Source organism: Bubalus bubalis, chromosome 10, assembly GCF_019923935.1.
Source record: "Bubalus bubalis isolate 160015118507 breed Murrah chromosome 10, NDDB_SH_1, whole genome shotgun sequence".
Taxonomy (NCBI): Eukaryota; Metazoa; Chordata; class Mammalia; order Artiodactyla; family Bovidae; genus Bubalus; species Bubalus bubalis.
Window position 1 is genome coordinate 34290188 of NC_059166.1, and position 12348 is coordinate 34302535.

Consider the following 12348-nt stretch of genomic DNA (forward strand, 5'->3'; position numbering starts at 1 on the left):
GATACCAGCTCTGAGAACAAGCTACTTTCTCAGGACTACTTCCTGAAAACCAAGATAGAATGATCTTTAGGACTCAAACCACAGCGGTCTTACTCCATACTGAGCCTGCTGCTACTGCTGCTAAATCGCTTCAGTCGTGTCTGACTCTGTGCGACCCCATAGACAGCAGTCCATGAAGCTCCCCCGTCCCTGGGATTCTCCAGGCAAGAACACTGGAGTGGGTTGCCATTTCCTTCTCCAATGCATGAAAGTGAAAAGCGAAAGTGAAGTTGCTGAGTCTTGTCCGACTCTTAGTGACCCCATGGACTGCAGCCCACCAGGCTCCTCCATCCATGGGATTTTCCAGGCAAGAGTGCTGGAGTGGGGTGCCTAAATCTATGTCAAGTCCTAAGAAACGATGAGAAAATGACTGACCCACAAATGAGATAAGCCAGCGAAAATTCACTCACTCCAAAATGACTACCATGACTCTACTTCCCTGTTCTAGCACATCTAAAGATGTATTAAGAAGGAAATTCAAATTAAGAAGAGGAAAGTCACTTTCCCCAAAATTGGTATACATTGGAAGCTCACAATAACATGATTATTGACTTCCCACTGATAAAAGGAAAATGAATGGGGGAGAGGTGGTGTGTCATTAGTCCAGCATAAAAATCTGTGGTTAAACGTCCTTTCAGTTATCATAGTCCTCTACTCACAAATGATGTGACTTTTGCCTATAAAGGTAACCCACTGTTTCTATAAGTGGAGTAAATGAACCAACTACATCTGAATAACTTGAGGTACTTATCTAAAAGATTTCTTGGGTCCCTTCCTATCTTAATCTGCTCAAATTGCTAAAACAAAGTGCCACAGGTTGGGTGCCTTAAGTAACAGAAATGCACTTCTCACAGCTGTAGAGGCTCAGTTCAGTTCAGTTCAGTCACTTAGTCGTGTCGGACTCTTTGCAACCCCATGAATCGCAGCACGCCAAGCCTCCCTGTCCATCACCAACTCCCGGAGTTCACCCAGACTCACATCCATCGAGTCAGTGATGCCATCCAGCCATCTCATCCTCTGCCGTCCCCTTCTCTTCCTGCCCCCAATCCCTCCCAGCATCAGAGTCTTTTCCAATGAGTCAACTCTTCGCATGAGGTTGCCAAAGTACTGGAGTTTCAGCTTTGGCATCATTCCTTCCAAAGAAATCCCAGGGCTGATCTCCTTCAGAATGGACTGGTTGGATCTCCTTGCAGTCCAAGGGACTCTCAAGACTCTTCTCCAACACCACAGTTCAAAAGCATCAATTCTTCAGCACCAGAAGTCCAAGATTAAGGAGCTGATAGATTAGTTTCCTGGTGGGGCTATTTTCCTGGCTTGCAGATGGTTGTCTTCTCACTGTGTCTTCACACAGTCTTTCCTCTATGGATGGGCATGTTTGCTCAGATCTCCTCTTTCTCTCTCCCTTTTAACAAGGCCACTAATCCCATCATCAGAGTTTAATCCTCATGACCTCATAAAAATCTAATTCCCTCTGAAAGGCCCCACTTCCATAAACACACATGGCTGGGTGGGCACTTCAACATATGAATTTGGATGAGACAAAAGCCTTCACTCCACAACAATTTCATATCTTCCAAATCACAATGTCTGGGATTGGAGCCCAGGAGTCTAAGGTCCTAACACCTCCCGGCTGGTACCTATGCACCCTAATGAAGAATTCATTCACTTCTGGGAGCCTCAGTTTCCTTATCTCTAACCATACTTTCCTATTTCAGAGTGGCTGATATGACAAGGGTCAATTAAAAAGAAACAAGAAAATGCTTCTGAAAGTGCAGGGTTCTATGTGAACATAATCATCTGAACTTCTACCACCTACTCTTCTACCAAACATTATTCCCAAAGCGGGAGGATAAAAGGAAAAGTACTATTGGTGCTATCTTAATTCTTGTCACAGAATCTGAAATAACTAAAATACCCAGGAAACAGAATGTTCTAGTTAAAATTTATCAGAACATTCTGGTCATTCTTTTGAAAAGCTTTTTTAAATATATTATTATAAAAAGATGGAAAAGCTCTATACAGTCAGCAAAAACAAGACCGGGAGCTGACTGTGGCTCAGATCATGAACTCGTTATTGCCAAATTCAGACTTAAATTGAAGAAAATAAGGAAAACCACTAGACCATTCAGGTATGACCTAAATCAAATCCCTTATGATTATATAGTGGAAGTGAAAAATAGATTCAAGGGATTAGATCTGATAGGCAGAGTGCCTGAAGAACTATGGACGGAGGTTCATGACATTGTACAGGAGACAGGGATCAAGACCATCCCCAAGAAAAAGAAAGGCAAAAAAGAAAAATGGCTGTCTGAGGAGGGCTTGCAAATAGCTGTGAGAAGAAGAGAAGCGAAAGGCAAAGGAGAAAAGGAAAGATATATCCATTTGAATGTAGAGTTCCAAAGAAAAGCAAGGAGAAATAAGAAAGCCTTCCTCAGTGATCAATGCAAAGAAATAGAGGAAAACAATAGAATGTGAAAGACTAGGGATCTCTTCAAGAAACTTAGAGATACCAAGGGAACATTTCATGCAAAGATGGGCACAATAAAGGACAGAAATAGTATGGACCTAACAGAAGCAGAAGATATTAAGAAGAGGTGCCAAGAATACACAGAAGAACTGTACAAAAAAGATCTTCACAACCAAGATACACTCACCTAGAGCCAGATATCCTGGAATGTGAAGTCAAATGGGCCTTAGAAAGCATCACTATGAACAAAGCTAGTGGAGGTGATAGAATTCCAGTTGAGCTCTTTCAAATCCTAAAAGATGATGCTGTGAAAGTGCTGCACTCAACATGCCAGCAAATTGGAAAACTGAGCAGTGGCCACAGGACTGGAAAAGGTCAGTTTTCATTCCAGTCCCAAAGAAAGGCAATGTCAAAGAATGCTCTAAATACCACACAATTGCACTCACACGCTGGTAAAGTAATGCTCAAAATTCTCCAAGCCAGGCTTCAGTAGTACATGAACTGTGAACATCCCAATGTTCAAGCTAGATTTAGAAAAGGCAGAGGAACCAGAGATCAAATTGCCAACATCTGTTGGATCATCTAAAAAGCAAGAGAGTTCCAGAAAAACATCTATTTCTGCTTTATCGACTATGCCAAAGCCTTTGACTGTGTGGATTACAACAAAGAGTGGAAAATTCTGAAAGAGATGGGAATACCAGATCACCTGACCTGCCTCTTGAGAAACCTATATGTAGGTCAGGAAGCAAGTTGTAACTGGACATGGAACAACAGACAGCTTCCAAATAGGAAAAGGAGTAGGTCAAGGCTGTATATTGTCACCCTGCTTTTTTAACTTAAACGCAGAGTACATAAAGAGAAACATTGGGCTGGAAGAAGCACAAGCTGGAATCAAGATTGCCAGGGGAAACATCAATAACCTCAGATATGCAGATGACACCACCCTTATGGTAGAAAAAGAAGAAGAATTAAATAGCTTCTTGATGAAAGTAAAAGAGAAGAGTAAAAAAGTTGGCTTAAAACTCAACATTCAGAAAACTAAGATCATGGCATCCGGTCCCATCACTTCATGGCAAATAGATGGGGAAACAGTGGAAACAGTGACAGACTTTACTTTTTTGGACTCCAAAATCACTGCAGATGGTGACTGCAGCTATGAAATTAAAAGATGCTTACTCCTTGGAAGAAAAGTTATGACCAACCTAGACAGCATATTAAAAAGCAGAGATATTACTTTGCCAACAAAGATCCATCTAGAGAAAGCTATGGTTTTTCCAGTAGTCATATATGGATGTGAGAGTTGGAGTATAAAGAAAGCTGATTACAAAGAACGGATGCTTTTGAGCTGTGGTGTTCCAGAAGACAACTGAGAGTCCCTTGCACTCCAAGGAGATCCAACCAGTCCATCCTAAAGGAAATCAGTCCTGAAATTCATTGGAAGGACTAATGTTGAAGCTGAAACTCCAGTACTTTGGCCACCTCATGCGAAGAACTGACTCATTGGAAAAAACCCTAATGCTGGGAAAGATTGAAGGTGGGTGGATAAGGGGACGACAGAGGATGCGATAGCTGGATGGCATCACCGACTCAATGGACATGAGTTTGAATAAACCCCAGGAGTTGGTGATGGACAGGGAGGACTGGGGTGCTGCAGTCCATTGGTTTGCAAAGAGTCAGATCCAACTGAGCCATTGAACTAAACTGATGCTTTCTTTCCTTGGTAAATACATAACTTACCTCTTGTTTGATGTCAAAGGGTTTTCATATTGGGTCAGCCTTCTGAATATCAGTTCTTGTTGCACAGAGCTTAGACTAACAAGGGTAATCTATGTTCTGCTTGGTCTCAGTTGCTAAAAGGTTTCTTGTTTATTTTTTGTTGTTTGGGGTATAGTTCATGGTTGATGGAGGCATGTTTATCTTAACCACAGGCAGATCTCTAATTACAAGTTGCATTTCAAAAGGTTTTTGTTCCTAAGTTGTTTGAAAGTTGAAGTGGCTTTCCCCCTTCCCTCCACTCCAAAAAGCTGTGAATCATGAGTAAGTTCTTTGGCTTCTCTAAAATGTCCATTATATAGATGAAATACATTTTCTACGTCTTATCAGTGACACAGATAGTTTGCAATGAAATTTATCAGACTCAAAAACAAAACTGAATTTAAAACTACTTTCATTTGCCTTTAATACTTAAATCTGAGGGGAAAAAAAGAATTACCTGGAGGAAGATAAGAAGCTGATAAAAAAAATCTATAAATATTCTAAAAAGGTTACTGGTCCCCAGTTCTTTATTATACAAAATGCATGAGGTCTATCAATATAGTTCCAGAGATTCTCTTCAGAGTCATGATTAGGATGTGATGTGGCAGGAGATGGCAAAACTGAGAGCCTAGAGGTAACAAAAAAGTAGAGGGAATATATTGGAAAAACACAAAAAGGTTGAAAGGGCACCTGTGTATTCCTAAGAGGACACATGAAGTAGAAACAGCTGAAATATAAATGGTGAGAGAGAGTAAGACTAGAATCTGACTCAAATCAGAAGGAAAGGAAGTCATATAAAGCAATGCTGAAGATAACAGATCCCTAAAAGAACCACACAAAAATGGAATTTGGGATGTGACAGCAAAGTCACAGAAGAGGCCTCCGCATAAGCAAAGGAGATTCATTTGTACCTGAAGGATGACCTTACTTGTGCCTGCGGGAGCACCATACCTGGGCTGTTTCTTTCTCAGGGCATGGCCAGTGGCTAGACCTTGATTCTGAATCCAAGTTATCATGAAGGCCCTCTGGCCTCTTAGGTATGCTGACTTTAGTTGGGAACTTTTGTTTGTGGTTCATTCACTGCCTCTTCCATCTTGCGATGTGCTAAATAATGCCATTCCCATTTTGATCCTATCCCTGAAACTGATACAAGTGTCATCTCTATTGCGTGCTTATTGCATGCTTAGTCACTCAGTCTGGAGAAGGCAATGGCAACCCACTCCAGTACTCGTGCTTGGAAAATCCCATTGACGAAGGAGCCTGGTAGGCTGAAGTCCACGGGGTTGCTAAGAGTAGGACACGACTGAGCAACTTCACTTTCACTTTTTACTTTCATACATTGGAGAAGGAAATGGCAACCCACCCCAGTGTTCTTGCCTGGAGGATCCCAGGGACAGGGGAGCCTGGTGTGCACAGAGTTAGACACGACTGAAGCGACTTAGCAGCAGAAGTCACTCAGTCGTGTCCGACTCTTTGTAACCCCATAGACGGCAGCTCGCCAGGCTCCTCTGTCCATGAGATTCTCTAGGCAAGAATACTGGAGTGGGTAGTTATTTCCTTCTCCAGGGGATGTTTCCAACCCAGAGATCAAACCCAGGTCTCCTGTATTGCAGGCAGACTGTTTACCATCTGAGCCACCAGGAAGCCCAATCAGTGCATTTATATTTGGATTCCTGACTTTCAGTTGACTATATGAGTACATAGTTGTGTGTTCAGCCTTCCTAGCTTACCCTCTTCCAAGTCAAAGTGTTACTCAGTCTAAGTAAAAACATACTGCATTCATTCAACCAGAAGCTGACACTGACAGTGAGGTACCGTAGGCCCAGCAGTCAACACAACAGTCTTGCTGAGTTCCTAGAAACCTTGAGTACATTTTATTAGAAGACGTGAAACAAAACACCATAAAGGGAAAACAGGAGACATTTCTAGACCCTAAGATGTGCTGGTCATTTTTGAAATAAAATGCTCAACTATGGCTGGGCAGACATAAAATTTTACAAACCAAAAAGCAATGTCAATTTTAAGTTGGATTAACAGCAGAGCTCTTCTCCAGGTGGTAGTCTGGAAATAAGATGATGTGTTACAAGAAGGGAGAGAGAAGCTAACAGAATTAATAACTTTCACACTCAAATTTCTGATAAACAAGGGAAACTTCTGCCACTTACAAAGAACTCTTTCATCAAAAGGTGAAAGTTGTCTTCATTCACCACCACCCACACACAAGGCCACCTACGAACACACACAGGTATATGTATTCATAAGGACAGCAAAAGGTCACAAACACAAAATGATGCTGTGGAAGAGCTAACTGAAGAATAGAGAAGTGTATTGCAATGTGGTTGAAAACCCTGCCAGGGAACAGGAAAGCTATTTTAAATTAATGTCCAGGAACAACCTTAGTGGAAGCGGACATTTCAGTTCAGAACTTAATGTGGAACCTGGAAAAGCATTCAGATCTAACATATCTACTGAAGCATATATTTGTTTGACCTCCTGGAGTTTCCCACAGCCTGGCTCAGTGCCTAGGCATGAGGACATCCACAGACCAGGGCCAGCGTCTCCAGAGCAGAGCCTGTGGTCTGCCTAGGGATCATATGGGGAGAAGCCAAGACAGGTCAGGACTGTGCCTTCTGCATTCACTCCCTCTTCCCTCCAGCATTTAAGTGTATCTGAAGCACTTTCAGAAAGAATGTGACAGTCCTGTGGACCCAGCTTATCTCTCCGGAAGGTAACTCTTATGTTAATCCTGCTAGATGAAAACCGAAGACCCCTTCACTGGTTGGGCTCTCGTAATCCCAACCTCAGATGCAATTAGTCAACCCATTTCTTAGCTTTATGAAAAGTGTGCAGATGTTCCACTTGATATAATTGCAGCTTCTCTCTAGAAGACATGCCCCAGAGCTCTTTGGTGACAACTGTCAAGCTCCTTTTGGAGACTTTTCCCTTTAGAAGTGCATCATTTGGGAAAGTCTAGAGGAAGAAGGATATGGAAGTAGGGAAGGGAAAGAATGGATGCGTGCATGCGTGTGTGCCAAGTCACTTCAGCCGTGTCTGACTCTTTGCGACCCTAGGGACTGCAGCCCTCCAGGCTCTTCTGTCTGTGGGATTTCCTAGGCAAGAATACTGGAGTGGGTTGCCATATGCCCTCCTCCAGGGGATCCTCCCAACCCAGGAATTAAACACCCGTCTCCTGCACTGGCAGGTGGATTCTTTACCACTGAGCCACCAGGGTTTCATTTTCACCTGAAACCATTAATTAAGAGTTTCAAAACACATCAGTGAGTTTGGGTATAAGAAATTAATGGCCCATTGTATTTCATCAAAAGGCATGAAGTAAGAATTCTTTTCAATTCAACACGTGTTACAACAAAAGACCCCACCTAATGGTGTTAAAAATTCTCATGATTGTCCTACTTGTAGCAATATTAAAGAAATTTCCATGTCAAAGCCCAGAGTTGTATCAACAGAGTAAAACCAAATGCTGTTTGACCAGCTGATTGCAGGTGTCAAACACTGAAATTCATGTTCCAAAGGTAGATCTCTGCTGATACCTACTGTGGATTTATAGGTAAATGAATAGGAAAGATTCTAAAACTGAATTTAGCAACTGGAAAATTTAGCAAACTTTTAAGACTGCAGATAGGCACTTAGAAGTGATTTCACATGGGAGTTACATACAGATTCAATGTACAATTATTGAATGCCTGAGCCAAACTGAAAAATATTAAGTAACAGTGTTGCAAAAGCTAAGGTTTCCCTTTGACAAAAACAAAAATGGTGACTCAAAAGACTAAGTTCTTGTAAGCATCAGGTGTTCTTAAATAGTGAGATATGATGCAAAATATATCTTGAGATACAAACATTATGTGGTTTGGGACACTTAGTCTTTGAATCTTAGGCTTATTTTTAGGTACTAATTATATGACACCATCTCTTTAGGAAAGTTGGTTCCTCAAAGCACTGTATCATCTCCATGACACTCAAAACACGGTGAAAAAGGAAAATTTATGAAAGGAAAGATTTCAAATATCAGAAAAGATGTCCTCCACACTGCATTGTCCAATCATAAAACGTTAAATGACAATATAGTTTAAGGCACACTACGTGGAAATGTCACTTCCACATAATACAATAAAATGACTACATCTCCTTGTAGTTTTCAAATTTACTTCCCCACATATATTGTTCCACCTGACCCTCACAATAACCCTACGTGATGCACATGGAGATGATGTCCTCATTTTAACACTGAAGAAACTGAGGTTTGGGGAAAGTTATAGAAGGCCCCAGCAATTAATAAAGGCCATGAAAGCAAGAACCCAGAATTCTGGGTCCAGTACTTCCTGCCATAGATGTAGAAGGGAAAACCACCCCCACATTTCCTGAAATTGATTGTGGATCCTGCAACTGTACCAGCAAAGTGGCAGAGGACGAGTGGGTACTTTTGCAACAACAAAAAACGTGGTTGGAAGAATGCACGACGAATCATAAACACTTCTTCACATTCACGTAACATGAATATTGATGGGGTTTCTGAACAGCTGCAAAGAAATTCCTAAGCAGAGCCAAGAGAAAAAGTACGTACTTTCTAAAGTTCCTGATACAACTTAAAGAGCTCTGTTACATCTTTCAAGTGGAATCGGTTAATACAAGGAAAGGATATTCCCAAAGAAGTAGAAAATTAAATTAAATTTTTAAATTTAAAAAAAAAAAAAAAAAAAAAACCCTAACCCTAACCTTGTCGATCATCCTAAAACCAACAACTTTCAGGTTGGTCATCTTTCCCCATGAACGACCTTGTACTCTCTGGGGCAAAGCGGTGGGATTTCCAAAGATCACGATTTAACAGCCTGGTTTCATAAACAGGTTCCTTCGGAGCATCATTACTACCAGCGAGAGTGAGCTATTTCCCCGAGAGGAAGAGAAGGCTCGGTGGTGATGAGCACGGATAAAAACCCGCAGAGGAGAGACAAAAGGGGACGAAGAGCGGCACACAACTGTCTCTCTCCGGGCCCCGGGTGCTGACCGCACGGTCGCAGCGCAGGAGCGGGGGCCGCCCTCCCCGCCCTCCCGCGCGCTGGGCCAGCGGGGACCTACCAGCGAGAGCACTTTATAGGTGTTAGGGTCCTTGGCCGGGCGGGCGCGCGCCGCCTTCTCCAGCGGCTCCTCCCCCAGGTCCATGGGGGCCAGCAGCGACGCAGCCGCCTGCGGCTCCCCGGACGCTTCGGCTGCGCGGCCCGGACCCGGGTCTCGGCCGTTCCCCGCCAGGCCCTCTCGGGGGCCGCGCCCGCCCTCAGCGCTACTGTCCCGCTCCATCGTGGCCCCGGGCGCTCGGGTCCCGCCGCCCCGCCGCGCCTTTAATAGGCTCCGCGCCGGCCCCGCCCCATCCCGCCCGCCGCCGCGCCCGCCCCTCGCCGCCAGACCCTTGGCTGGGCGCCCGCCCAGCGCTGCGAGTGAGGGGAAAGCAACTCAACGCCCCGGATTATTTGGCTTCCTGTCTGATTTCGGGTACTCAGCGTGTCGGTTATTTTGGGTCCTTTACGTGGGCGTGTCTTTAACCTCCCCCTGCAAGCCTTGCCTACCTTGCGCCTCAGGCAGCGTCCGAACACTTGCAGGAATCGCCTTGCGTGGCCTCGCTGCGCGGGCTGGTCTGGAATTGCAGCGTGTGGTCTGCAGAGGGCATGAGATCATGGGGCCCCAAAATAGAGCGGGTGGACCGGGAGGATGCGGCCAGCCTGTGCGGCTTCTCAAAGGCGGGAGAGTGGAGTCGGGACGGACCTCTGTGTTTCTGGATGGACAAGCAGAGAGGCTATCGGGTACAGCGCTGGGGGTGGGAAGCGACACTTCTACGTAGAAACACTCAAGAATTCCTTGAATACTTAACGCTGCTCAGGACTAGCCAACCTTAAAACACCTGATTTTACAAATGCAACAACATATAAGAGATTTAATTTTCTGGGATTTTCGGTATTGGGGGTGGGGCTGCTGCTCTTGTGAAATATTTATTAGTGACTTTCTACATCGAAAGCTTCAAAGTGTCGGCGCTGCGCTATCCTGAGGTTGCTGCTGCTACCAAAAAATTTAACATCTGAAATACTTTGATACTTTGTTTCAAACTAGGACACGAGCAGTAGGCTATAATTCTTGGTGGATTTTTATTCACCTTTGATTCTACAGCTTTTACACTTCCTTGCTCATCAGTTAGGGAAACAACAAGTGTGCAGACAAGTGAGTTTTGCTTGTCAAGTGGAAAACAGTGACTTTCAATACCGGAGCTGACGTTAGTAAACAAGGAAAGTCATACAATCCAATATCAATTAATTTTTCAATGCATTTTGATTTCAGGAATATATGTAAATATATTTTTAAATAAGAATGGATGCCTACGGTATAAAGTGTTTGTTGTCCCCTTTAAAATAATTATCTTGGGACGCTTTCCATTTAGGTCCTTTGATTCATTCATTCATTCAGTAATGAATCCTTCAGTTCAGTCTCTTGGGTTTCAACAGTGCCGATGGCCTCCAACAAGATCAAAGATGAACAAAAGTATATCTTTCCCAGGTGGCTCCCAGTCTGATCCAAGAGGAGAGGGCAGTAAACAAAAAACTAAAACCCAAATCATAGATGCATAATAGAGACACACATAGGATATTATGACAGCTCAGTGGAAAGGGTAATGGACATCTGGAAGAAGTAAAGGCCTCAAAGCATGATTGAGCTCTTTTTTTCCCTTAATTACCTTTGAGTCAGCTTACAAACCAAACCACCCAAGAGAAACAGGTTTCACTATTACATGGTCACACATATTTTTCACCCCAAAAACTTGGCTCTAAATTTTCCTTTGACTGTTCCCAAAAGTCAGATTCAAGGTCAAAGATTTACTCCACGGAGACTGGTCAAATGAGTCTCAGATCGTCTAAAAGCACCACAACAGAAACATCCCCAGTGGCTTTGACCTTGGGAAAACAAATGAAGTAGGTGTATTGTCTGCATCCCAAGTCAACAAATCATTTTAAAGACTAGGCTCATTGGTGGAGGGGACTGCATGGTCATGGACTCAAACATCCAGGACCAGCAGGAACATAAAAGAGCGAGGCAGCCCCCTGAATGTGAGTTTTGTGCCCTGTCAAAGGTGGTGACATTTACTCAGCAGGCTAGTGTGCCCACTGTGGCCAGATAGTCAGTTTTCAGGAGAAACAGGAAATTTAGATGTTTATGTGAATTCTCCAGATTGCAAAATTTTGTCTATGAAATTCAGAAAAACAATTTCTTTAAACCACTTTCAAGGCCAAACAAAATGTAAAAACACATCTGCAGGGTGGGCCTGGCACACAGGCCACCAGGATGTGGCCTTTGCCTTATGCTCAGGCCTCGCCTAATGCCAACTGGGACTTTTATGGGTAACTATAAAAAATCCAATTGAAACTCTAAAATCAGAATAAAACTGGATTGAGCAGGCCACTCATGTTGTTTAGCCACAAACTGAGCAATAGACAAGTCTTGCCTCTATCTCGTTTATATTCAACATGATATCAGGGATAGCCTCACACACCAAAGTGCAATAGGTCAAGAGACATAAAACTGCAACAAAACGCCTCCAGTTAGTGTAAAAGTGAACAAGCAATATGTCATCCTTAGTCCTAAACCGTTCTGCCTTGAATGAAGACTCTAATCTAGGATGGCAGTAAGGATGAGAGGATAAAATATGATGATTCCTCAGGTTGTACTGTACAAAAATATGTGAACACTCCACACGCCCGAAGTACAATAAGGTCAAGAGACATAAAACTGTAACAAAACTTCTCCAGTTAGCGTAAAGGTGGGCAATCAATGTGTCGTCCTTAGTCCTAAACCATTCTGCCTTGAATGACTGAGGATTCTAGTCTAGGATGGCAGTAAAGATGAGAGGGTAAGATTTGATGATTCCTTAGGTTGTATTGTACAAAAATATGTGAACACTCCCCTGGGCGCCTGGAACTCTGGGATGTGAGTAAGACCAGAACACCTAGCGCAACCAACTTGTTGTCTGTGTTTGGAACTAAGGCCTCTCGAAATTGAGAAACAACTTTTCTCAGTTTTTTAAAAAT

At 43.3% G+C, this 12348-nt stretch overlaps 1 protein-coding gene across 1 annotated transcript in view; it reads right to left on the reverse strand.

Moving 5' to 3' along the window:
- ENPP1 (ectonucleotide pyrophosphatase/phosphodiesterase 1) overlaps window positions 1–9724 on the reverse strand; it is a 72208-nt gene extending 62484 nt beyond the window's left edge. The window contains exon 1 of the mRNA XM_006076996.4: window positions 9359–9724. Coding sequence (XP_006077058.4) covers window positions 9359–9577 — 219 coding nt within the window. The 5' untranslated portion in view covers window positions 9578–9724. The remainder of the gene's footprint in view (window positions 1–9358) is intronic.
- Window positions 9725–12348: the final 2624 nt, after the last annotated feature.